Source organism: Elgaria multicarinata, chromosome 2 (genome assembly GCF_023053635.1).
Source record: "Elgaria multicarinata webbii isolate HBS135686 ecotype San Diego chromosome 2, rElgMul1.1.pri, whole genome shotgun sequence".
Classification (NCBI taxonomy): Eukaryota; Metazoa; Chordata; class Lepidosauria; order Squamata; family Anguidae; genus Elgaria; species Elgaria multicarinata.
This window is the reverse complement of record NC_086172.1, coordinates 45,913,230-45,941,205: the sequence shown is the minus strand read 5'-3', so window position 1 is coordinate 45,941,205 and position 27,976 is coordinate 45,913,230. Positions and strand designations below refer to the sequence as shown.

Genomic DNA, 27,976 nt, shown 5'->3' with positions numbered 1-27,976 from the left:
TAGAGAGCAAACATATAGCAAAGATATATGATCAATGGTATTACAAGGGGCTAATACCAAGAACATATCTTTCATTCAAGAGTGGTAATAGAACTTCATACTTCTAGAAGAATTGTACTTAATAAATATTTCATAGATATGCTAAACCTTGAGCAGACTAGGTCAGTGTCTACAACAGAGGGCCATTTAAGGAGTCACAGTCTAAAATGATGAAGAATAGCCATAAGGCACTGTACTTTTCAAGTACTATAGGAAAAAAAATCGTATTTCCCAGCCTTCATTTCTCCAAAGTTCTTAATAAAAATATATGTATAAACTCACACATACTCTTGTTAACACACACACACTAAAAAAACTTAGAAACTATTCCCCAAACACAGGGAATTACAACATATTAAAGACAAGAGGTTTTATACTGGCAATTTTAATATTTTGTAAACATTTTAAACAGCTGAGAAACCTAACCATTCTTTGGATTTATTGCTAGCTAAAAATGCTTTAACAATAATTTATGTTTTAGCTGCTTTTGCATAATTTAAGTTAAATCAGTATAATTTTGGAGGAGATACTATTCCTGTTTATAAAACATCTCCTAACTACCAGTAGCAACAATTAATTGTTTTGGCCAAAAAACCATTTTTGGAAGAGGTCTGAGGGATTACATGATACCATGCTTGGATGTTCTCTATTTCCTGTAAGGCACATATTTAATGCTGCGTTGTACAGCAACTGGTCCTAGAATATGAAAAAGATTATTAATTACATTTTAATTTCACTCTTCCTCTGGAGATCAGGGTGCAAGGTTCCCTACCCCACTTTATCCTTAATACAATAAGTTTGGTCAGAGAACTTCATGTCTGAAAGAGAGTCTGAAACTCAGGCCGTTTCTACACCTGCCTTTTTTCCAGGGATCATCCCTGTGCATGCCAATGACACACAGGGGATCCCGGGAGCAGGCAGGGACGATCCCTCCATTTTCCTGGGATAATCCTTAGGTGTAGAAAGGGCCTCAGTCTCAACAATGGTAGTTTGACACGGGTTCTCTAGTTCTGCCAAATCCTCTGCTCAAAATGTGGTGGACGTAGTGCTTGTCTGCATGGCAAAATGTCATCAACACTGGCAAAGATAGATTCTGCACTACGTATTTCATAATACTGAAAGTTGCTTAAATACCGTATTTTCCGGTGTATAAGATGGCTTTTTAACCCAGGAAAATCTTCTCAAAAGTCGGGGGTCGTCTTATACGCCGGGTGCCGTCTTATAGGGCGGGTGCTGAAACTTCCAAACTTACTGTTTGGGTTCTGAGGGTGTCGGGGGTTGAGGCAGGCAAAGGGAGCGCGAGCTCCTGAGTTCTGTGTGTGTGTGTGTGAGAGAGAGAAAGAGAGAAAGCGAGCGAGCGAGCGAGCGAGCGAGAGAGAGAGAGAGAGAGAGAGAGAGAGAGAGAGAGAGGAGGGAGGGAAGGAAGGAGGAGAGCGAGGGGGGGCGAGCAACTCCTGACGGAGGTCTGTGTTCTGTGTGTGTGCGCGCGTGTGTGTGTGTGTGTGTGTGTGAGATCTGAGAGGCAGAGAAGGAGGTAATAGGATTGAAATCAAATCTGATGTTTTTTAAATTTTTATTTGGTGTGCGTTGGAAGAGGGGTAGTCTTATACGGCGAGTATATCCCAAACTCTATATTTTAACTGGAAAAGTTGGGGGTCGTCTTATACGCCCAGTCGTCTTATACGCCGGAAAATACGGTATTTATCTATCGGGATTTTGACCCATTATATCCTAGAGGCTCAAGATGCATAGAAGCAGTTACATTTGAACTATAAAGCTTCCCTGTACCACAAAGGGCTCACTATCCTGCAAAAATATCTAAAAATGTGGCTCTAAAGAATCATTTCTAGGGATGTAGCAGGGAAAAGGCAGAGCGTGAACTAGAAAGCCTTGCACATTCTTAGTAAAACCATTTTTTCTGAATGGTTGCTGGCAAGGATGCAATGGAAAACCTCACACAACTTCAGAAGAACAGTTAGGTGCCAACTTCCAGACTAGGAAAAAGCTTTTATAATGGGGATTATTTAAACGGAGCACAATAAATATCTCTAAGACACATATGGACAACATGTGGCCCACGGGCCCCATCGTCTCTTCAGATGACTGCCATGCGCTCTGTGGGCATCCTCCTCACTCAATTTCTCTCTCTCCTCCCCCCTGCCGAGCTGAGGGAGGCACACAAGAGGATTGCTGCAATCCCATTGTGCAGCTCTCCGCTCCCCGACGCCCAGCTGGTTAGCACTGGGCACAGTTGAGAAGTACACCAATTTAACGTCCCCATCCCTCTGTGCTGATATGATGAGGAGAGGAGGAAGGGAAGAAGAGGGGGTGTGAGTGTGAAAGTAAGAGTGCACGTGTGTGTGTGTGTGTGTGTGTGTGTGTCTCAAAGAGAGAGAGGTGTCAGTTCTGGACACATGCAGCACCAACATGAGGCCCCCAACCCACCTCAAGTGGTCTTTGGGGGCCAAAAGCTGTCCTATTCTATGAGCCCAAGGCACACAAAAAGGTAAATCTGCCTCACAATCAACTAATACCTCCTATTTTTAAAGATCTATGCATCCAATTTTTGGCAGACTGATTTGTTTTTAGAAAATACCTCTCGGATCTCCCATTTCTCTTCCACAGGAACTCTGCTGTTCTTTCCTTTGTAGCCACACTCATGAAGTTGCACTTCTCCTTGAGAAGCATGTAGGCATAGCTCCTTCTGGATGTTGTGTCTAATTTCATGATGTGCAGAGTATTCAAGGTACTATGTAAACAAATGCCATCCAGTTAGGGGAAAAAATCCACCCAGAGAACATTGTTTATTTGGTGGATTAAAAGTATAATGAATAAATAAATAAAATGAAAAATTAACCCCAACACAGCTATATATTGTGTCCATTTGACCTCCAGTTTAGAATATACACAAGTGCATTAAGTTTTGCAAACAGAATATTTATAAGCGTACTGCATAATGCCCAAACAACAACATCGGAAATATGTAATGGAATGTAACACAGACTGTTAAAAAGAGTTATATGACTACTGAAAATGAAGATTTTTCTTTCAGATCCTCCTAATACACAAAATAGAAATGTGTATGTGGGATATAATTTGTTTGTCAGATTCCCAGTAAAACTAGTTTGTAGAGAGCAGTGTAAATATAAAATGTTGCTGCAATGCCTAATAATCCTAGAATTAAGAAGAGGTATAATCCAGCCAAAGTGAAGCACTTTTAAGCCCCTCTGATTTCAAATGGTGAGATAAGCATAAGATGAGCTCACTGCCATTGAAATGAATGAGATTTATAGATGCTTAAATCTGACTGGCTTGTACCCGATATGATTATCAATTACAAGAGATGGAAGCAGCTATCTTGGTATTCTACATCAGCAATGTCTTAACAGTGCAGAGTGGAATGCCCTCAACAAGAAACAGAGTAGGAAAGTCTCTCCCACTTGTACAGCATCTTTGCTAAAACAGGCAGGCTGGGCCAGACTGACACTTGCATTTTAAAGTACTAGATGGCCCTATTGAGGGTGGTTAGAGGACGGGTAGTTAGGTTAACCACAGTGTGTGGTGGTTAGTACTAACCACGCAGAGTGCTCCAGCCACACATGCATTCGCCACCCTGCCAAACCACTCTCACCAGCCTTATAGAGCATGTGCAGCTTCTCCTTGCACTGCTGCAGGGTGCAGGAGTAGTCACTCCACCATAACTGCTTGGAGAAACATGGGAAGAGTTTTTCGTGCCTCTTGGCCATTGGCCAGGTGTGCGGGGATTTCACTTTACACAATGGCCACGGGTGTTTGTGCCTGGTGGCATGGAGCGTACAAGATCGCTGTGCTGATAGTAGCGATGTGGGATCGAAAGCATCTGTGTTCCTGCTAGGGATGTCGCAGGAGTCCAATATGGGAGTGAAGTCCGATGGACTTCCACTGCCCCCCACTCGGCCTGCTGGGCTGGGGTCCATGAACCCTCACCGCCACCCACCCCTGATCACTGCTGGATGACTCAGAAGTGAGTGCCTGGGAAGCACGGCGTATACATAAAAATGGCAGCTTGTTATTTTGCATAAAGGTCCTTTATGGAAACAGGAGCCATATATCCACAATATAATCAAGATTACTCACGCCTCTAACGGCAGCGCTAATGGCAGTTTTATGACAGTGCTCAGTTAACCATGGGATCCTATTCAGACAACACACTAAACTATGGTTAGGGCTGCTAACTCTTTTGCTGTGTGTGGTTAGTGAGGATGGTTAAATCATGGTTTAACCACCGTTAGGGAAAACACCCTACACATGACACACTAAGCCATTATGGTTAGCTCAAAACATTTAACCATCATGGCTTAGCAAGTTGTCTGAACAGGACCGATGGTTCCTGTCTTACTGTATCAAAACAACAATAAATGAAATCCAAAAAAGAGGTAATATTTAATAGAAGAGACTATTAAGGCTAGCAGATTGCTAGATACCACTAGTGAATAAAGAAATGGAATTATTACTGACATCTTTTGAGGGACAAATTATAGGAAGGCTACATAGTAATGCTGAAACTATTTGTCACAGTACTTGCCAAAGGAAGTGAGGCAGGTGGCTACTAGGAGGAGGGCTTTCTCCGCTGTGGCACCCCGGTTGTGGAACGAGCTCCCCAGAGAGGTCCGCCTGGCGCCTACACTGTACTGCTTTCGTCGCCAGCTGAAGACCTTTTTATTCACTCAGTATTTTAACACTTAATTTTAACTTAAATTTAAATTTTACTGTTTTAACTCTGTATTTTAATCTTATATCAACTTTGCTGTGTGGTTTTATCCTGGTTGCGCTTTTTATATTGTATTTCATAATTGTGTTTTAACCTGTTGGTTGTTTTACTGTGGTTTTAATTTTTGTGAACCGCCCAGAGAGCTTCGGCTATTGGGCGGTATAAAAATGTAATAAATAAATAAATAAATAAATAAAATACTTTTTTTAAAAAAGGTAAGCTGGCATTTTTTATTTATCTCTACAATTATTTTGATATAGTAAAAAGTAATGCCTAGGTCTGTTTTCAGAAGATGCTCTATGTTTTGAACAATCCCTGCCCTTCATGTTGTGAGTCAAGGAGTGCTTATTAGAAATTCAGCCATCTAGGGATGCATATAGACTCAAATGGTAGGAGGTTTTTAGCATAGGGAAGACCACTCTGACCTCCCAGCATGAGGCTTTAAGTATCACAGGACTCAGGCCTGGTTGCTCAGTCACCCACTGGTTTCCTCCTTGACAGCATAAGTTCTACAGGCAAGGGAAAAAGCAGAAGGAGAGGAAAGAAGGAGGGAAAAAGAGTCAAGATTATCAAGTTACAAGGCAGAAATGAAGAATGTCCCTATAAAATAGACAAGGGCCAGACAAAAAGCTGAAGAAGAAATGAAGAGTGCCTAACAGAGACAGTCAGGGAACTAATGTAATATAGCCTGCATACAGCATTAGAGAAGTCATCCAAACTATTAGTGCATGTTACAGAAAGTGTGGACTCAGCAACGGAGACTCAAATTGAGAGGCAGCATGCACTTTGGCTTCTGCTGCATTTATGGTAACAGGCTGATTTCCCCAAATAGTGCCTTCTCTTTACTCTGGTTACCTTACATGACATGATATGAAATGCTTATAATATACATAACTAAGAGAGAATATAAGCACATCAGACTGCTCAGATAAAAGTTTGTATTAACTCCCGTCCATAGGGCTAGCTGCAGATTTGGCAATGCCCTTGAAAGGGCTCCTCTTCCTTTCCCGTGGCAGCTAGAAGCATATAATGTATTGGGTTTTGTGGGAGTTTTCTGTTGCCTTTGTAGCGACACAATGGCACGTGCCAGCTGAAGGTAGTGTCTGCCATTTTAATTACCCAACAATGGCCCTGGCCCATGTGGCCCAACATAGAGTTGCTGTAGAGTTATGCTATGTTAGGGGCACTGAACAGGGACATGGAATGGTATTTGCAGCTGCCCAGGCTCCAGTATAAGACAAAGGAAAAATGATGGCCACCTGGCACTGAGAAGAGCACTAGACCCGGGTGGCTACAGTTGGGGTTTTGGAGTTGTTGGCAGACCCTTGGCCATCCATCTTTGTTTTAAGTCTTCAGCAAATGGCCATGTAAAGAGCTTGTATATATTACACCAGTGGAGCCCTTATATGCACATGTTCTTATTTAGAAGCATTACTGGAGTATCTTCTTAGCATACATTACACTTTTGGACATATGAACATGTGGTTCTCCATTTTAGTAAAATTGCCGTTGGGGGATTGTTTGCTTTCATTAGTCACAAAAAGAATTCTTACAGGTATACTAGCACAATATCCAAATCCTGTTATTACTAAAAAAATTACATTTTACATATGTTATGTCCCATCAATGTAATACAGACTTCCTATCCTGAACTTGTCTTTAGTGCTCCAGAGGATTTTAGGGAACACTCTGAAACGTTAACAAGCTGCTGGAAAAGACTGGTAGGAACTAGTGGTCACCATGTATAAACTGAAGGGGCACCATAAAACAAAACCAATTACTAGCTTGTGGTTTTGTTTTTCAGAGGAAGCTTGATAACAGGGGGAAACGTGTTATTCACAATAATATTTTGCATTAGTGATCTTTTAATCATGGGAAGCCAGTAAGATTCCAACATGATCTGAAAAAACACTGTATTATATATTTATCTGTATCAGTTATGTAAAAATAAAATGTGATACTTTACCTGGTTTCCTCCAAGCCCATGACAAGTATACATAATTAATGGTTTGCCACCATTATTATTTTCTCCAACATCCAGACATGCTCTTCTTCCAATATTTTTTAACTAGAACAGTTTAAATAAAAATATAAGTGCCAAATAGCATGGTTAAACACTATACATTTACTTTAGCTACTTTTAAAAAGAAAGCATACTCACAAATCCAGATAATGGAGGATTCAAGTCTGGTACATATGCCTCAGGAAAAACATTGCTAAGATACCATGTAAAGTTTTTACACTGTAACCGTTGCCTTAATTCGTGTCTTTTTGATAGATCACCAAACATTTTCTGTTGAAAAAAAATGCTAAATAATTAGCTTTATAATACAAAGAGGAACTATAAAAATCATAAAAATATTACCTTTTACTGGAGTTTTTAACAGTCTGGATTTCTAATTATCTTAGATCATGTCAATTTTTCTAATTTTCATGACAAAAGTAAAACAAAAAGTAGTGTACGATGCATGTCCATCTGGTGTCAAATAGTTGAAGATTTCAAAAATTGCTGGCTTCAAAGACGCCTTCTCAACATGCAAAATGTGTCTTCTGCTCCCGGAAGGGCTATTTAACACCTTACGCTATTACATTTTGCAAGACAAGTAAAATTAACCCTGGTATAGAGCCTACCTATTCAAGTTCTAAGTGAACTCTCACGCAGGCTCCTTATCTATTTTTTTTCTAATCATGGTTTTTTGGGGGGGATCCAATTCAATTTTCAAGAAGACAACCCCATTTGTAGGGAATGAGTGAAATATGTTCCTTCCTCATCCAGGAAAACCCCAGTACTTGACCATGCTGACAAAAGTATGAAAGTTTGGAACTAAGCTAATGACACTTAATAGTTTTGCTGCTGTTAATAAGTTAGTTATGAATTCTGCCAAATTACATGGTACTTCATTAAGGATTTGTTTCTCTGATATCCATACACTATTCAAGGGCACTTCCACCACACCGACAGAAATTTCTCACCAAATCCCAACCAGTCTTGCAGATTTTATTCTGGGTTCCATGACGTATCTATTGGTCTGCTTGTTGTCAAATACTTTAACAGTACTTTCAGATGATTTTTCAATAGTGTATTTATCATTCTCCTAAATAAAAGAGTGTTTCCCATCATATGCCTCTTTAGATACCATATCTTGCTACTACTTCTTAAATTGGAAGTTTCAAATTATGCTCTCTAATAACAAACTTAGGTGATCGAGTGCCTATCAGTTTGAGAGTAAAGCAAGCCCACCAAAAACAAAGTAGTGATTCTTACATACTTGGAAGACTCCTAGGTACATGTAAATATATAGGTTTGCAAATTAAGAGAGAGAAAATGCACACGCACACCACCCTCCAGAATATTGAGGGCTTAAAGAAAATACTAGTATAACTCATCTTATTATCAGGAGATGGGACAGAATTCCTGTCTTTGCTGCTATCTTTTGTTTGAGGGAAATACTGCTTCCTAAATCACAGCTATGCTAAAATCCTGGATTTCTCCATTGTCTTATATAGGCAGTCCTCCCTTCCACCCAGCAATAGGAGAGAGCCGGGGAGGGGGCGATGGGGGGGAATGAATCGGAAATTGGGCAGGCTGTGAGGAGTCTAGCAATTAAAGCCACAGAATGTTGAAAAAAAGGAAAGTAGAATAAGAGAGGGGCTCAACAAGGTCAATTCCCTAAAACAGCTTTGTGATTGGGTTCGGATGACACGATAACCTATAATGTGTTAAATAATTTAACCCAACGTAGGTTATTGTGTTATGTGGTGGGATTTTTTTTAACCCATGGTGTGTTGTTTTGCAGAAGTAACTCACACAACCAAACAACGATGTGCAGAGTGGGTTATTTAAACCACCGTTGCGGTCAGCGTTGTTTGTCATTTCGGCTGCTTCAAAGTGAGGATCTCAGCAATTAAGTAGCCAAAACCACTTCCAAGCCTTCCTCCCAATCTTATAGCTGGGCCAGATCTCTCAAGAGGCAAGGTGAGACCCATGCTTCAGGGTGGGAGGCCTTGCTGGGCCGTGGCAGCCACCCAGTGCTTAGCTTGAAATCTCATTGCTGCTGCTGGTCTGCCCGCTGCCTTCCCACCTGGCTCACATCATTATCAGCCCACCCTTTGCCCGATCTCTGTATTGCTGCCTGCTGCTATTGCCTCTACATTTCTGCAGCCAGCCACTTGCCTGCCTATCATGGAGTGCCTTTATTTACCGTCGAAGTTGCAGTGCAGACAAGTCTCTAGGGCTAACTCATGCACAATGCCTCGCTGTGAGAAAGGAGATTAGTCACACTGCTGCAGCAGCAAAAAATGAAAAGGGGGAGGGTGCAGATGGAGGCAGCAGCTCCTTTTGCCTCAGGCAGCAATGTCACACTGGCTCTGAGTAGGGGGCAGGGACTACTACCACAACAATCCCTACTCACCTTTGGAGTTACAAGATTTGGAGGAAGGCTGGCTGTCTGCCACGCTTGCCAGAGGGCAGCAGTACACTCAGCATAGCAAGTAAAAATTTGGAAGCCTACCTTTAGCAATATATAGCACAGTGGAGGAAGGTTTTAGAAGGAAGAGAAAGAAAAAAGGTGTAATCTCTTCATCTCAAAAAGCTCCTGTTCCTGGGGATAGATTGCGACATTTGTCTAATTTCAGGCAATACATTCATGATGTGATACATCTTTAGATGTATTCCATAGATTTAATACCTTGTTACAGGCTTAGTTAACTTATTGTCCAAGTATTTGTTTAACCCTCACCTAACTTGGGTTTAGATGACACAAACTCTGGTTGTGGCTTGAATACATAAAATGGCCACTGGCAGGCACTGCAAATAAGCCATGGTGGGCTATTTGATCATATGAACTGGCCCACTGACTGGGAGAGCTCATGAATTGGTAGTGGCAACACTAGTTGTTCCTTGTGCCTTATGTGTTTAAACAAAGGGAAAAGCACATCAGACAAAGGAGACTCATTTGCACTAGAAGGGAGTGGTTACCTCCTTCCCAGTCTAAGGTATCAGCACCTAGTGAATAGTAATGATACATATGGTAGTAGTACAGCTGAAGGCTGCTCTGGCCAGAGCTTTGGTTACAGTGGGGGAGAACAGATGGCAGAATCACTACATCTACATAAGAAGAGCTATGCTGGATCAGACCAAGGGTCCATCTAGTCCAGCATTCTGATCACACAGTGACCAGCCAACCGTCGACCAGGAAACCCACAAGCAGGATGGGTACAACAGCACCCTCCCGCCCATGTTCTCCAGCAACTGGTATATATAGTTTTACAGCCTCTGATACTGGGGATAGCATAAAGCTATCTCTAAGAATTTGTGAAACTTCCTTTTGAAGCCATCCAAATTGGTGGCCATCACTACATCTTGTGGCAGTGGATCCCAAAGTTTATCTATGCATTATGTGAAGAAGTTCCTTTTGTAACTGAATCATTTCTTCTCTATCTAACTCATTTCTAGTACACATGTATTTGCTATGGGACAAGCATAGAGGTAGTAATGGAATAGTTGGGCTTCTTCTCCCTACACATCCTATTGGCATGCTCAAGCATATTTACTAGCAACTTTCGGCTGCCCTACCCGAGTAATCAAATAGTCTTGGCAGTCTCAAACCAGATTGACATTAATACCTAGATTCATAACAACGAATATTGCCCAGGATTAAGTTTCTAATCTTTAGCACTGCTTTAATAAAATCAGATTATTTTTACAATCACTCTCTTTAGTCTTAAACCTAAATTAACTGAAGAAATTTAAAGAGAATTCTTGAGGAAGATTCCTAAAATTCTAATAGAAGGGGATGGATACAATTCATTGAAATACTCAAATACACTGAACTTTTGGTAGATAGCACAACATACGTTATAAAAGATTAAATGAAAACTTAATTGGGCACTGCCAAATCTAATCTATTCAATATACTGCTGAGAAGAGCAAATTGGATAGAGTGCCTACTATTTTACATATTTTCACAATAAATAATTTTTGCTCACCAAGAATTTCAATGCAGCAACTGATTTCTAATACCACCACCATCGCCACCTACTTGTTTAACAATTTTTGATGCTTCTGTGTTTCTCCGGTAAAATATATATTTAAATTCATCCATCCAGACTTCTGCAAGACGAACTTGATTACGTGTAATCACTTGAGTCCCTTTTGGAAAGGTATGAGGGCTCTTGCTGCGGAACACATGGCCAACAACCGAGCAAGGTATGATTTCCATCTGACCCCCACATTGCCATACCTGAAAAACAATGGTTCTGTTAGTCCACCTTTACTAGAAACAGCAGCTCTTCATGTAACAATTTTTCCAAATTCAAACCTTGTATGCCCACATACACTACTGAAAGGAAGTGGTTAACACAAAATAAAGGAGACCAAGTTCATCTGATTTCCGATCACTGCAAGGTGGAGCTAAATTGCAATTGAGGTTTTATCATAGCACATTCATTTTACTGATATGTGACACATGAACATTTTGTGGCTAAACTTACTCGGAAAGACATTTCTATATTTTCTCCTCCCCATATTTCCATTTCTTCATCATAGCTCCCAATGTTGTAAAAATAGTCCTTTGATATTGAAAAGAGGCCTCCTGCAAAAGTAGGTGTTCTGCAAAAGAGAGAGAGAGAGAGAGAACATCTTTTAACTTCTCCATCTGACTTACACTTGATATTGTTTTTCCTTGTCAGATCTCAAAGCTAATCCCTCTTCAGGTAGGATCAATTGGGCCAGCAACACTCTATGGGCTGTTTGCACATCATGACAGCCCACCATGGGTTATTTAACCCACAATGAGGTTGTAGTGTGTGCAGCTGCTACTTTGAATATTCAACCCCGACTCGAGGGTTGTCATGTCATGCAAAGCCTGCAAGTATGGGTTTTGCAAGGGTTAAACAATCCCTGTATAACCCATGATCCCTCATATAACCCCTGCTAGCCAGGTTCACACCACATAACAACTGCTGAGCGGAGGTTGCATATACAACATGATGCCCGCAAGTGTTGCAACTTGTCATAGGTTAAATAAACCACGATGAGCCACAACATGTTGTTCAAACCCAGTCAATGAATTAGGGTGCTTCCAGATGAAGAGGTCCCAGCACTAACAATCAGAAAGTATGGAAGTGGTAGGAAAGCATGGGAAGGTTATGAATAGAATATCATGTTGTCTGGACCCGCCCAAGAAATTCCATGAAATTTCTTGGGCACACAACAAAAAAGACAACAAACCAACAGCAGATGAAAATGCATCAGTGAAAATGACTGGCTATTGTTTTGGCTTTGTAGAAAAGCTGCAACTGTTCTGACCTCAACACATGTTGGGCTGTGTGTCTATCCAGACAGTTAAACTCACATCCAATTCACTTCTTTACAACTCAGATCTTCATCTTTATTAAACACAATATAACCAGTAAACAACTAATAAATGCAGGACAAGTACTAGAACGATAAGGAATGAATGAGCTCAGATGGATAAAATGGATGGAGAAGATAGATGAGCTGAAACGGTTGGATGAGGTGGGGAAGAACAACGCAAGGCTAGGCTTTCAGGCTGCAATCCAGAGCAGCAGCAAAGAACCAAGCCTGAGGGAGGTTTCTTCCAAACTGACCAAGAGTAAAACTAAAGCTGGTAAAAACTAGATAGAAATTCTTCTACTGGCAACTTATCAATGTACGACATTAAGGCTTGATCAGTTGCTAACAGAGAGTGAACTCGAGCAATTACAAATGCAAAGCCTAGGAGGCAATATAACAAAATAACATAATGCCTCATTGGGTCAGAACAACTATCATGGCAATTACTTATTCACACATTAACATCCATTTCAAAGACAAAACAGTAGGAGTCAACAACTCTCCTGGGTAGAAATTGCTTCTGAAATTTGAGGATAATAACCTTTCTTGTGTTGGCATTCCTCCAGCCCAGAGCAAAGCATTACTACATACAAGGAAACACCATTGTGCAAAATTGTGCAAAACATTGGCTTAACTAATTTGAAAGCAAGAAGTAGATGTTCTCACTTGTCATAGGTTTTTATCAGTTATCACACACACATACCTAATCTAAATTTCATGGACATAATTATATTTAAACTACATTCTGTAATGATACAGTATCGTAAAAGTAAACACTATGAATTGATTTATAGTCACTACAAAAAGTCCTCACTGGAGATGACAAGGTGTTGTTGTTGTTTTGTCAGAGTCTCTATGCCTTCAAAAGTTGCATTGCACTCATCATAAAAAAGCAAAGATAGCCAGGCTGGTCTATGATAAAAATAAATAAACCAAAAATCCTGAGTTGGGCAATACCAGCTGGTATGCAAAACTGGAATTCTGGTTGGTCCTAATAAAGGTATTCAACAAATGTTCTGATTACTCTACTGTGGCTAGAACACCACTTGCAGAATATTTTCTATAACAAGCTTCATCCAAAAACAAAAAAACCTAAAACATTAGCATCCATCACACAGCATTCAAAACCTCAAGTGATGGTTTTGCATGCACATTTTTTCCATTAATAGAAGTTATTTTAACATTTTCATTTAGGTTTTCAAGCATTAAGTCATCCAGATTTTGTTTAGGTTTAAAATTTCAACATTCTTTAAAAAGCATGTACAAAATCTGGAGAAGCATAAACACAAAGAAGCTAAAGCATATACTTTGTATTTTACCCACAAAGGAAAGGTGGATTGTAAATCATTATTAGGAAATTATTAGGAATATGATTTTTATATTTTCGAGAAAACAAGTTGTCAAAAGAATTAAAGTCTAATTGCTTACTTTATAGGATAGGTTTCATCTTCCCTTCTTTTGTTTTCATGATCAGGAACAGCTTCCCATCCAAATGACAAACTCCAGTCAAAATTCCCTCTGTTGTGGTTTTGACCAAAAGGAGAAGGCTTAATAAATTCAAATGTATTGAGATCTATAGTTGAAATATCAGGACTTACGACACGAGTATAGTTTTCGGCTATTCTGGCCAACAAAGGCTCTAGCCAGCCATAAAAACATTCACCTAGGAGAGTGGGGGGTTGAGAGAGGAGATCATGATTATATCAATAAACTTTTCCACTTTCATAAAAGCAGAATATTTATTTACACTTAGCCAGCAATCTTATGCACACAGTCCTGGGAGTAGGTCCCATTAAACTCTGTGTGTGAAGAGGCAGGAGATAACTGCTGTTCCATGATAAAAGTATCCTGAAAGTACTCAGAGGTACTTTCCTTCCCATATTCCAGGACTAGCCCTGGAATTGACAACAGATGCCTGGACAGAGCTTTTTCAAGTCTTGGCACAAATTAAGCTGCTGGAAGGAAGAGAGGATAGAGAACTTGTTTCTAACAAGAAAGGGTGTGTGTGTGTGAAGAGAACCTGGTTTCGTGAAGAGTCGCTGGAAGATATTTAAGGGTGAAACGAGGAGTGGATTGTTGCATGGAAGGGAACAGAACACTTATTTCTCCATAACAATTCTCTGCTATGGATTCAATGACTATGGACTCTGCTATGGATTCAATTCTCTGCTATGGATTCATGAGCTAGTTACTTCTTGGGGGGTTCCTCAATTATAAAATAGGACCAGTGTACTTGACTTGAATTGCCTTCTTGTGTCACCAAAGCCATCTGCTTGCATTCACTTTCAGTTATCACTTTCTGTCGGTACCAAGCCTGAGTCTGGATTGCCATCACTGTCTGCCAGGCTAACACTACTGGGATGTTGGGAGTCTGTCCTAATATAAGCTCCTAACTAAGTACCTGTTGTGAGCTGTGGAATGTTAAAAGGCTTGGTATTGGTGGCTACTCCAAATGCACCTCAAGTTTGGGATGCGTTGTTAGAGGGGGCAGCAAGGTTCCAGTTCAATGGTGCTGTAGAAGGGTGGGACTCACAAAGTTCCAGTACGCAGCTGCTCCCTGTGCAGCACTATGAATCCCAGCCTACAATCCAGATTGCAGAACTTTGTACCAGATTCTATACTGTAATCCCAAATATTTAGAAAACTGTCCTTAGCTTATAGAAATGAATAGCTCTCCCCACTCGCCCACTCTCAGGCTTTAGCTAGACCTAAGGTTTATCCCGGGGTCATCCCTGCCTGTTCCTGGGATCCCCTGTGTGTCACTTAGATGAACAGGGATGACTTCGGGATAAACCTTAGGTCTAGCTAAGGCCTCAGTCTCATGTTATGAAATGGTGCATATTTTCATCAGTAATGTTTCTGTTTAATTCAAGAAAGCATATCAGTTAGAAAAATGTTTAGTCCAAGGAAGAAATAAACACAAAAACACATTTCATTTGTATCTTTTAGCTAACTGAACACAATTACCATCTAGATATACTTACAGTGTGCATCCAAAAAAGTGAGGGTTTCTCCAGTTGCAATTGAAGCACCTAATAATCGAGCAGAGATGAGCCCTTTTCTTTCCTTTTGTCGGACAACTTTAACTACGTGGAATTGTTTCACATAATCATCCAGTTTATCCTGCAAGTATTCTGAAAAGACAGCAAGTCAACCTTTGTCTTTGCCGCAATCAAAAACAAGCGTTATTTTTCTTTAACTGAATAGTTATGAAAAATCAAGTCAAAATGCACCCATTTTGAGATGCTTTTGTTAACAGTTCTAAGGACTTATAGCATCTGCTTTTATTGGAAAATGATCAAGTAGCCAAAAATACACTAGAACCTTAATTTAGTGAAAATATAATTTCCAGTACACAGCTGTTAAAAATTAGCTTTGGCAAGCTATCATTGTTTTAATCACCTTCTCCAAAACATTTTAGGATGAAGAGCATATGAACAAATTTAATACATTTAGCAGAGAGTCAAATTAATGTTACTGTGCAAGCATGTTGGGGATTATTAAATCATTGAGAGCCAGTGCGCTAGAGTGTTGGACTGGGAGTCGGGGAGATCCAGGTTCTATGTAATAAATAAATAAATAAATATTTTAAATAACATGGTTTTGAATTTGTAATTTTGCATTGCTGCTGTTTTTATCTGGTTGAGCTTTTATATTGTATTTTATATTATGGTTTTATACTGTTGTTTTATACTTTGAATGGTTTTAATTTTTGTGAACCGCCCAGAGAGCTCCGGCTATTGGGCGGTATAGAAATGTAATAAATAAATAAATAAAAAGAGTCCCCACTCAGCCATGAAGCTCACTGGGTGACTTTGGGCCAGTCACAGACTCTTAGTCCAACCTACCTCACAGGGTTGTTGTTGTGAGGATAGAATGGAGGAGAGGAGGATTATGTATGCCGCCTTGGGTTCCTTGAAGGAAAAAAGGCGGGACATAAATGCAATAAATAAAAAATAAATTTTGATAATTAAATTACCCTTGTTTTAGATGTGTTTCACATTTTTAAAGAAACATGAGAGAAATTTTGCCAAATCCTGACCTAGAGATTGTGCCTATTGCATAAAGACATCTGCAAGAAAGCAAGTCAATGATGTTTCAGAAGTCCCATCCCAGCAAGGCAGCCAAGAAGGATACCATGGTCGATCTGATCTGGCCTGGTTTATTTCTACTTCTGTGAAGTAGAACCAGAGCCCAGTTTCCTTTGGCAGGCAACAAAAGAGGGTGGAAAAAAGGACTGCTGGTGCATTAGGACAATAGCTACTGACTAACAAGACACAGACCCGGTTTGCATGTCACAAGGATGCAGGATTGTTTAAACGATGGGTTATTTGTGACTGTGCAGGTGCAAGTGAGCTACCTCTCAACCACTTGTCACTTCTATTTCATTTCTCCTTTGAAAAACAACCCAGAAATGTCCCATTGCTGGGTTGTTCTCTGTCACATCCAAACCCAGCACTCTGGGTTGTTGAGAGAGAAACAACCTAGGCCTTAGCTGGACCAAAGGTTTATCCCGGGATCGTCCTGGGATCATCCCTGTTCATGTAAATGACACACAGGATATCCCGGGAGCAGGCTGGGTTGAGCCTGGGACAATCCCGGGATAAACCTTAGGTCTAGCTAAGGCCCTAGAATTTTAACCCAACATCAAACCATGGGTTAAAATTTTGGTTTGTTTCTTCCTCAACAACCCTGAGTGCCAAGTTCAGATATCATGGAGCACAACCAAAGCAGAAATGAACTGGAAATGGTTTAAATAACCCAGCATTGTCATGATGTGCAAACAGGGCCAAAGGCTCAATTCAGACTTCATGTTGAAACCATGGATTATGCTTCCAAATGTACAACAGGCAAAGTATAATTTAAAGCTTCTCATATGCTTTATTTTTGCACCCAGACAGCATCAGTTTTATTAAGTTAATAAATTCACTCCTGTCTCTATGGTGCAGCAGTCCCTGGAAGCACAGCTATAACTATGATTTATCAGTTCCAACTTCACCACAAGCCAGTTAGCACAAACCATGATTTGCAAATCCATTTCAGGTCATGACTTCCAATTCTAGTTTGGTGGCTGTTCACAAACTTTGGTTAATTCAGATATCCCACCTAGATGTAATTACACTTTCTTAAATATGGTTTGGTGTGATTCTCAAAGAAGCCAAAGATAAAGTACAACAGAGAGATGAAATCTGTATTTGCCAGAAACATGACAAACCAATTCATGTTTACGAATAGTGATTTGATGTCAAGAACGTTTTGCGGCTTCTGTGTTCAAATAAGAACAAAATAGTGTCTATTTCCAGCACAGAATAACCAGAAAAATTAAATGTGAAAAACCACACATATCTTCTTACCGTCTACACTGGCATCATCCACCAAAATTATTTCTTTCAGTAATATTGCTGGGGAAGTATACATCACACTGTAAACTGTTCTTAGCAGAGTAGACCACGCTTCATTGTGAAAAACTATGATAACACTTGTTGTAGGTAGTGAAGGACAGCGTTTAAACTTTTGCTCAATACATCTACAGAAGAAAACCAGAGTGTATAAAACCAAACATGAACAATAACTTTCAGATCTTGATCCTTTAATGTAACATGGATAAAGCAGTATCATATGCTTTGCAAGTGCGGCAAGTATGACAAATCCCTAACAGGAAACACGCATTTGCTATAAGAAAAGCCATGCACAAGACTAGTGTGGCATATGTGTTTCCTAAGATTTTTAATACTGAAAGACAAGTTTTGCACCACATCATGAGGGGCATGTAAAAATTTAGAGCAATTGCCACAAAGCTATATCTTGAATTAACAATTTAGCAGGCATTTATCAGAGATTTTATGATGAAGAACAGACATCCAAGGTTGGAGAATCCTGTCAACAATAGCTGCGAATGTTATTCTTGTTCACCAATACATCGCAAATGAAATATGTGAAAAAGCTTCGTGCCTATTAAAGTTACATCAGGATTTGTTAACATTTCTTACAGTTCTTCCAGGAGGGCTGCTATCATTAACAAAAACAGGAGAAGCCCAGGCTGGGGAGCTCAAGCCATCAACTCCTGAAGAGACTTTCAATCCAAGTATTCGTTTGGGGTTCATTAATATCTGTTGTTTGTTTGTTTCAGTATATAAACATTGCAAACTGTCTTGGCAGAAAGATGGTATAGAAATGCAATCAATAAATAGCACTCTGTTATTTGGTCTTTCCTTGTTTAACAGATTTTGTCTGGTACAAAAAAAGACAGAAGAAACTATAGGAAAACAAGGGAAGGCTACAAATTGAAGACAATATTGCCTTAACCCTTCATAAAATTCTGTAAATGAGGCAGGGTGCAGTGGTTACACTGGAAGACATGGCGAGGAGTGTAGGAGTATGGTGAGTTAACGCAAGCCTCTATATATTCGTTAACTGTAGAAACTCACCATACGCCTATACTTCTCACCATGCATTCCAGTGTAACACAGGGCGACTGCACAATAAAAGCCTCATCTGGAAGCACCCTAAGATGCATTATTTGAGACTATAAGAGATATCCCATCAGAGTAATAGTATGTACCACACTTACACAAGTGACACAAATATAAAAATTAATAGCAAGAATTATTCTAATGACAATAGACACAAACCACACATCAATACAACAAACTGGAGATTAAAAAAAAACCCTCCCCTCTTTTCAGTATTTTGCATACTTAAATAAATACCATAATGTTTTTTTCTCAAATCCAAATGCACTTCAACATACTCAGGAGGTCGCGTGTCTGATCCTAGATCCCGATGTAAAGAAATCCTGTCACTTGCAAAGGCATTAAAACAATGTTTTTCTTCTCCATGCTCTTTCTCTTTCTGCTCATCTGGACTTAAATTTACAGTTTTGTATGCTTTACCAGAAGCTCCTGGAGCACTAGGATCCTGAAGGGGTCGAGTCAGGTGAGGCGTCAGTTCAGCTGCTGTATATAATCCTTGTGGACAGTGTTTCTGTCCAGCATTTTGAGTTTGCCTAATAGGTGCTTTAATCTGCATTTTTGGGTTTGCAGCTTTAATATTGTTCACAGCTTTTAACACTAGACCTAGTACATTAGTTATCTTTCCATCTTTTGATGGTATCTTTGGCTCCTTGTTAACATCCTGAATCCCTACTTCTCGTTGTAACAAAACTAAAATGACCAAGAATATAAAAATAATGAAAGTAAACTTCCATATTTTCCACTGGGACATCTGTTTCATTAAGAATCGTCTTAGCATTTTTATGTAATCCATCATGGAGAGTCCACATATAAAATGATGTCTGAAAATGTTATTCTTTTTTCATAGCGGTGGTTCGGTATTTGCGAAAACGGTAATACCTGCAAGTTTTTTTTGTTAAAAAAAAGAATGTTGTTAATACATACAGTTATACAAATGCATGTTTTAATGCTTCATAGACATAATTGTATCTACTTTACTGGGCAAGAAGGAAAACAAACACAAAGCAGGATAGTTTTCTTATCAGTGTTGCTCAAATTGTCCTCCCTTTTCTAAACTTACTAGGGCTTTTGAATCCCTTAAGAAACTTCATTGATTATACATCTACTTTATTTTCCCACCTAGTTCTTCCTGTCTACCTTGCTGCCCTTCTTCCGTTGAGCTTTCTCCTAAATAAACTGTAGACTGCCGTCCCTCAGAGATTTAATAGCCAGCCTCAGGTAATTGGGCTTACAATAGCTGAGCTTGTAACCCCACTTCACACTTTGAATACATTGCCACCTACACTTCATGAAATATGAAAGTCTTTAAAGGGAAGGCCTATTACAAATCAGGCCTGCAAAATGATTTATTCCATATTCCTACTGGTATTCCATGCTTTGCAGTTTGAGAAACACCATACTGAAGCAGTACTGAAACACAGTTATTCAGGTAAGACCACTAAGATAGTACCATCCAAAAGGCAAAACACACGCTTTAATTAGAACCATTTCATTTTCCCCTTCAAACTTCAATTCTGCTCCTATTTTGGATTCTTGCATAGCAAAGGAAAAAAAACAGTTGTTGCTCTGTTAACTACTAGATAGCTTGCAGCCAGTTATGTCCCATTTGGAGGAGGAGAAGGGGATAAGCTGCACTACAACTATGCATGTCTTTGACATTGGTTCTTGCTACCAGCTGTTGTGTAGCAATTTCCAATCTTCAAATGGAAGGGTACTCACCAGCATGCTACTCTCACATATTGCTTTTGGACCGGCCTGATAATTTCCTATGCAACTACCTTGAAAAGCTGTACTGGCTATGCCAAAAGCAGAGTATGAAGTACTACTTTTCAACAGGCAGGCATCCTCCCTAGTGAGATGGGAGAGGTTGTCTCTCACCTGTCCCTGGAAAGAGTGGTTGCTAGGTGTTTAATATGGTGCAACGTCAGGTAAAAGAGGCTGGACAAAATGATGGTGAGTGTCAGTTAAAACCCATTCGTTGGCAATCAGTGTTCTGTAGTACCATAGCATAGAAGTTAAGTGATGTACCTTTAAGCCATTTTTAAAATGAGCCTCATGTGAGATTGGCAGTCCTGTACCTTAAGCCTCTTTCACACATTAAAGTTTTTCTTGAGAGAAATAATCTGCATAGATGAAATCTACTGAGGTCCTTCGGCTGATGGAACTGCTTCCGTTAGTGGAATTGGGAGGAAGTGATTCCCTCTTTCACCTGCAGCTCCCTGTGTGCCTCCAAAATCTAGGGTGGTGAAACCTCTGCAAGGTGCATGGGGCTGCATGGGGGAGAAGAGCAGAAGAAAAAATCCATCACCTGAGTGGACATCTGCTCACACGATGTTGGATTTCACCTTATTTCAGAAAATGTGATTGTGATAACCAAATGATTCTGGCAGTTGCCCAACTGGTGTATTCCCCAATTAAAAACTCTTGTGCAACTTCACAAAATATGGACGATATAAAGATTATTAACATGTAGAAAAATTCTAGTTTGTGAGTTACAGAGCCAAATCACACAAGACAAAAAGTCACAAGAGAAAAAGTACAAAATGTACTTAGGTTCATAATTCAAACCTAGATGGGGCTAAAGGTTCAGTCAAAAGCCAAAGTAATGTTAAGATTTTCCAAATAACGATAGCTCAGGGAAACTTCAGGTCGATTAAGATTTTTTACATGCACACACAGAGAGAGAGAGAGAGAGAGAGAGAGCTGTGCAAAAGTCTTAAGCCATTCTGAAAAATGCAAATTGAAGCCATTTATTTGAGCAGTGTTTATTTGTTAAAAAAAACTATATAACATTAAACATTAATACAATGAAAAAAAATCAAGAACTTCTTGTGTTTTTAAAGTAAGACAGTACTTTGTGTGGCCTCCCTTAGAATGCAAAACTGAAGCTATTTGCTTTGGTAGACTATTGTGTAATTTTTTTCAAGTAGTGGTGAGTTCTACCAAGCTTCTTGCAGGATTTGCCATGACTCTTTTGAGTTTGGCTGCTTTTTGTTCTTTTCCCTGTCCATATGACCCCACACAACTGCAATTATGTTGAGGTCAAGCTTCTTAGGTGGCCAATACAGTGAGTATTCCATCTCCACACTTTCACTCGAAGTAATTCTTAATTGTGTTTAGGGTTGTTATCGTGCTGAAAGATAAAGCCTCCCCACCCCAATCAGTTGTTTTCCTAAAGGTACAGCGTGATGAATCAAGATCTTTTTATATTTCTCAGCCTTCATAATTCCATCGATTTTGACCAGGGCCAGATCTACACGTTGTGTCAAATCATTATAACCCCATCACGGTAACGCTGTATCCCTATTGCGCATTTATATATCGTAGGACACACGATGACATTTGTTGCAGTATTTTGGATAATGTGGAATAAAAAGCAGGAAATAACACTATGAAAGTGGTATACGGAATGTGCAATATCTCCCAAAGTTTTCATTGCATTTCAAAGGCAGTAGTATAGATATTCTTCAGAGCCCCTACACTGTCAGCTGAAATGCACTCCCAAACCATGACAGAGTCACCAACATTTCACAGAAGACTGCAGACAGGCATCAATGTACTTCTTGCCAACTCTTCTTCTGACATATTGGTGTCTTTTTGATTCATTGCTCCATAAGACTTTCTGCCACAGGTTGTTGCTCCATGCTTGATGGTCTTTCATGTACTTTCTCATCTGCTTGTTGCCTTTCTGCAAGAATGGTTTCTTAGCTGCAACACACCTGTAAGACTCTTCTCATGGTCAAAGAGTGTACTTTAGTGCCACATGACTCTGACCTAATCTACACCAAGCAGGATATTGCACAATGAAAGCAGTATGGAAGCGGTATATAAAAGGCAGGAGCCACACCAAGCAGGATATAGTGGTATGAAAGAGGAATATGGTATGTGTCAATGAGTCCCAAAAGTTGTCAGTGCACTTCAATACTGCTATAAAGCAGTAGTGTGGCTACAGCCTTTTATATACTGCTTTCATACTGCAATATCCTGCTTGGTGTAGATTAGGCCTCAGTCAGAAGTTGAGCAAGCACTTCACTGGATTTCCTTTTGTCCCTCGGGGTAGTGACCTTAAAGTACTGTTCATCAGATACAGACAGCTTTCTGGGTCTTCCACTGCATTTTTTATCTCCAACATGCCCAGTTTCTTCAAATTTCTTTATGACAGTTTGAAGACCACATCTTGAAAATCCGGTTAGGAGAGCTACTGCTCACTAAGAATTCCCTTGTTGATGCAAAACTATGACTTTATGTCTGTCGAACGGTGTTAGCATACCCATTTCCAAATCTCTCCTCAAGACACCCCAGCCATTCCATGGCCAGTTTCATTCCATGTATTGTATTTATTAAATTCCACCACCAGCACACCTGGTTCAGCTAATCAATACCTCATTTAACAAATAGAGTACATGGAATCAAAATGTACATGGAATGGCTGGGGTGCCTCGAGGAGAGGTTTGGGAAACAAACTTCTGTTCTTCTGGCCATGTCACAAGATATCAAAAACTTTTTGGAAAACACAAGGAATTCTTGTTACCTTTTAATTGTATTAATGTTTATTGTATTTATTCTAATGCTGTATAGTGTTTATCCAAGCAAATAAACACATAATGCCCAGATAAATAACTTTAAACATAATTTTCCTGGATGCCCTAAAACTTTACACAGTATACTGTGTACATGCACACACACACACACACACGCATATATACACACACACACACACATACATATTATGCATATGTGTGGGGGGTTACTTTCTATGACACTGAATAGCAGCTGATGAAACATACAGCCCAGATAAATGTTTTAATTAAAACTGGGACAAATAAAGACAAAATAAAGCAAAAAAACAAAAACAAACCAAAACAATCTGACATTCTTACAGCAATACAGGAAGTTATTGAAAAATAATTTTCTATTTTCGAACCAATCTGATCAAAAGTGCCACATGTACAACAAATTAAAAACTGCTGGAAATTGCCATGTGTGTACTTTTTATTCCAAGCTGTAGCTCTGCATATCACTTTTTTTTCAAATTCTGGTGAAAACTACTGATGTACTTTATTCGAGTTTGTCAAGGAGATAGATCTTCACCAAATGAATGGAAGGTACAAGCAGCAGTTCAAATGTTATTAAGGTTTTTTCTGCCCCACGGAAGCCTATGGCAGGAACTGCTGGCAAAGAAATGTCGGGCATGCTCACTTCCACTCTGAAGCTTGAATGCAGCCAAGTACTCCACTGTTCCGAGAGGAATTCCAGTGTTTCTCTCAGCATTCTGACAGTGGGGGACGGGTAGAAGGAAACTGTCAACTGAGATAAGAATGAAATGATACGGAAGGCTGAGGGAATCACTTTTTTTAGTCTGTGGTGTGTGTGTGTTTTCTTCCCTAGAACGCTATAATAATAAATCAGGGAAATTCAATGATAAAAAAGCCTGCTGGTTAAGACCAAAATTAAGGCTATCTCATGTTGGCTCAGGCTCCACAAAGCCAGGAACCTGGAAGCTAAGGACGATGCCTTAAGTGATGGGCCCATGATCAGTAATGATGTTGCGCAAGTCACAAATTGTGCTTGCTTACAACTTATCCTCCATGCATCCAGCTTTTTCCTTGGACTTTCAGGCCCAAATCCAGATGGAGAGGATGGAGTGCCTGAGACCATAAAAGGTGACCACTAGCCCAGTGCAGCATCTGACCTTTAACATATTGCTAGAGGAATCCTTCTGTGAGTTGAACCATGCTTGTTAATTACTTGTAAACAATTTATGACACTGCACAACATTATCACTAGTTAATGCATCAGCCATAGGCCTTAGCAAGACCTAAGGATTATCCCAGGCAAATGGAGAGGTCATGCCTGCTTGCTCCCGGAATCCTCTGTGTGTCATTTGGATGTACAAGGATGATCCAGGGATATAGGCCTGGTCTAGCCATGGCCTTAGTTTCCAATTTGCTGGCTTTGTGGAGATGGAGCCAACATTTATTTATTTTATTTACTGCATTTGTATACCGCCCCATAGCCGAAGCTCTCTGGGTGGTTCACATGACATAATCTTCATTCTGGTCTTAAACTGGCAGGTTTTTTTTATCATTGAACTTTAATGACATAATGTAGCAATAGCACTTGTAAAGTCTTTCTAACATGATAATTTCTGTAAAGAATCAGAATTCAAAGTTTGAAAAAATTATAGTAGTTTTTAAACAATTGTCATCATACTGATCCAAAGGTGTCCCGCTCCCCATCCGATGAGAGAGCAATGGATTCACATCCTTTGGAGAATCGGGGGCTGCCACATCTAAAACCAGCATATTTTGAGAGCTTCTAGTCTTCCAAGAGGATTCTTTATATTAAGCAATGTTGTATCAAATACTGAACATATGAAGACGAAGGAAGGGGAAATGTTTTATACTAGCAGGACACCCAAACAGAGAAAACATCTGAAAATCCAGCATAGTTAGTCTCAAGAAGCAAGAGCTGGAAGTTAGGCTGGATAGAACTTTAAAGAAGCAGGAGCTGATAGTTAAGCTGGACAGAACAGTGGGAGGGCATCGCCCTTATTTGCTGCCGGTCTCCAAAGCAGCTTCCGATTGGTTCATTCTTGGGAAAATACTGCGATTTAAAATGGCATGTGGCTGCAGCCTGGACTGGAGGGGATGGAGCAAATGCTTTTCATGCAGAAGATCCCAGGTTCAATCCCTGCCTTCTCCAGGTAGGACAAGGAAATAATCCTACCTGAAAACCTAAAGAGCCAGTGTTGATAACACTGGACTAGATGGACCAATGGTCTGACTCAATATGAGGCAGCTCCCTATGTTCCTATGACTGGGCAAAGCAAGGGTTACCTTTACAACATGCCAACTCTTGCCCTGATGCTATGCTGCCTGTCTTGAAGTCATTTAGAACACACAAACACACCCCAACAACACCTGCTCTGACTGCTGATAAGGGGCAGAAGAGAGGAAATAGGAAGGGAAAGAAGGAAGAAGATGTATCCCCACTGCCACAAACTTTGTTCAGAGATTGTTGAGTGCACTGGAGATTTGCTCTGACAGCTGCTGTAAAACATTTTTTTTAAAAAAAGAAGGAGATGTGAACATATGCGTTCTTTTGCTGCTGCCACCTGATTAGGTAGGGGTGGGGGGAGAGGAAAGCAAGCAAGAGACTAACCAGGATTAGGGTGGGGGGAAAGAAATAGCAGGGCAGCAAATAGCAGTGATGCTATTTAATTTTTGTGAACCGCCCAGAGAGCTCAGGCTATTGGGCGGTATATAAATGTAATAAATAAATAAATAAATAAATAAGACATCCTACTAGCTGAGGTAAGACGATACATGCCCATGCCCTCTGCCCAGAACTCTACAGGCAGTGTCCTGTATAGTTCACGATCCTCACTTTGAGGAAGGACCCTCAAAGCATGCCATTCGAGCCTTGGCAGCTTTCCACAGAGGCCAACTTCCTTCTCTCTTGTTGTGTGGAGTCTCCCACACAGTGTGATATTGGGTGGGCTCTCTGTAGAGGCTGCCCCCCGCATAAATCTCATTTTAGGAGGGACCTCAAAGCGAGAGATTGAGCGGGCAGGCAGGCAGGCTCCCCTGGAGAGCCCATCCACCTAATCTCTTGCTCTGAACTGACTCCCAAAGCAAAAGAGGTTAGATGGAAGGATTCTCTGGAGAGCCTGTCTGCCAGATCTCTCGCTTTCGGAGAGGTCTTGGAGTCAGAGATGGGGCAGCGGCTTTTCCTCCTCCAACAAGCCCTGCTTGCTGCTCTCCTGCTGTGGCATTTGGGTGACTGGGACAGCAGTGCCTGCCCTACAGGGGCTGTTCCGGCCCAGGAGGGCACAATCAACCACCCCTCCTAATCTACGGCCAGAGCAGGAGATTCAGCCTCCCTCATGGGAGGGCTGGCCTTTGCAGCAAAGCCATCAGCTTAAGTTGCACAGAATCCATGTGTCTATTCCAGTGAATAGACTTACGTCTGCCACTGACAGCCATTCATCTCCAACATAGTGAAGTTGGAACCAGCCCTTACAGCTGTAATTTCTCAATATGTTGGAGCTTGAATGGAAAGCCCTGAACAAAACATGTTACACGCAAAAGCTTTTGGTTAATTGAATATTGTTTTCAGAGATCTTTTTTAGATGTTTGGCTTGTAGACCAAAGAAATATTTCAAGTAGTTAGGCAGCAGCATAAAAAAAATTCTGGAGTTTTGGATTCCCACCCCTATCACTATATAAAGTGACAGCAAAATTATATATGATATTACTACTAGTCTGCTGTGGATTAAGTAGTTGAAACATTAATGCCGTCCAAAAGATCACCACCTTCTGGAAAAGCTAAATGCAGAGACTAACAAAGATGTGGCGTGCCCCGTTGAGTCATGGGAATGCCAAGTACAATCATACACACCACCTCTCTTTATGTCAACATCTTCTGTTTTGAGAACTGCAACCTTCCACATCACCACCGGCAGCAGTTCCTGGAAAAATAACAGGGATCGGATTCGAGCTCTCTCTCTCTCTCTCTCTCTCTTACACACAAAGGCTCTTTTTCTCATTTTAAGGCACATCCAACTCCAGTTAGAAGTGGAGTAGAGCTAAAAAGAGAAGGCAAGGAAGGACTCCTGCACCTTTAATAGTCAGCGAAGACTGAAGTAGGCACTTTTGACAGGAGAGAAGCTGGTCTCACTCCTCCACAATGACACGCTACACGCACGTCTCCCAACACGTTAAACGACTAATACATACTACACGCAGGGACGAGAAAACGTACAGACGGAGCCCTGCGTCCGCTTCCGCCTGTGGCCACCCTCTTCCCTAACGAGGCAAGCAACGCACCGAGGCGCCAATGTTGATCCCTCGGGATAATTGGGGGTGGGGGGAGCGCGGGGGAGGACAGAAAGAGTACAGACTCCGTTAACCAAAGTAGTCGAGAGCCGGCAACAGACACCCGCCTTGGAAGGGGCACCGCTCGGAGGGAACGGCGGCCAGCGACCCTCTGGAAAGAAAGCGAAGCTTCTCTTCAGCCCTCCCGCCCGAGCACCCCGCTCTCGCCCGCCCAGCGTAATGAGCCTCCCTCCCCGGCTTGCCTCTCTCTTACCGGTGCCAGGGATAGCCGCGGGGGGAACAAGCCGTGGCGTGAGGGGAAAGAGCGGTCCCTCCCGCGGGTGTTTCTCACTCTCGGCGGGAGGCAAAGGGCGCAGCTCTGGCGGCGAGGAGCCGAACTCGCCGCGATTGGCGGAGAGGTGCCGCTGACAGCGCCCAGGTGAGCGACCGCAGCAGCTCAGCGCCGGGGCTTACCTGGGCGGCTCAGGTAGACGCAGCGCCCCTCCTTCCGTTCCTCCAACGGAAGGCATCGAGGCCA

The 27,976-nt window shown here is 40.9% G+C and overlaps 1 protein-coding gene and 1 long non-coding RNA gene across 2 annotated transcripts; one reads left to right on the top strand and one right to left on the bottom strand.

The window, feature by feature from the left end:
* Positions 1 to 525: 525 nt before the first annotated feature.
* On the bottom strand, positions 526 to 27,946 carry GALNT3 (polypeptide N-acetylgalactosaminyltransferase 3). The gene is made up of 11 exons (XM_063116458.1): positions 27,913 to 27,946; positions 18,898 to 19,498; positions 17,501 to 17,673; positions 15,131 to 15,280; positions 13,575 to 13,809; positions 11,282 to 11,399; positions 10,831 to 11,031; positions 6,951 to 7,082; positions 6,756 to 6,857; positions 2,636 to 2,788; positions 526 to 735 (listed from the first exon to the last, which is right to left on the bottom strand). The coding sequence occupies exons 2-11, from the start codon at positions 19,413 to 19,415 to the stop codon at positions 613 to 615; spliced, it is 1,905 nt and encodes a 634-aa protein (XP_062972528.1). The 5' UTR covers positions 19,416 to 19,498; positions 27,913 to 27,946; the 3' UTR covers positions 526 to 612.
* Positions 1,173 to 1,741, top strand: LOC134392275 (uncharacterized). Its single transcript, XR_010025038.1, has 2 exons — positions 1,173 to 1,250; positions 1,636 to 1,741. It is a non-coding gene; the product is annotated as an uncharacterized LOC134392275 (long non-coding RNA).
* Positions 27,947 to 27,976: the final 30 nt, after the last annotated feature.

Excerpts from the sequence above, each read along its gene's own strand:
- GALNT3 (XM_063116458.1), bottom strand. The coding sequence starts at position 19,415 with ATGATGGATTACATAAAAATGCTAAGACGATTCTTAATGAAACAGATG. Across the intron at positions 17,674-18,897 it reads TCAGACACGCGACCTCCTGA|ATGTATTGAGCAAAAGTTTA; the intron begins GTATGTTGAAGT and ends TTTCTTCTGTAG. Across the intron at positions 11,032-11,281 it reads ATATAGAAATGTCTTTCCGA|GTATGGCAATGTGGGGGTCA; the intron begins GTAAGTTTAGCC and ends ATTGTTTTTCAG.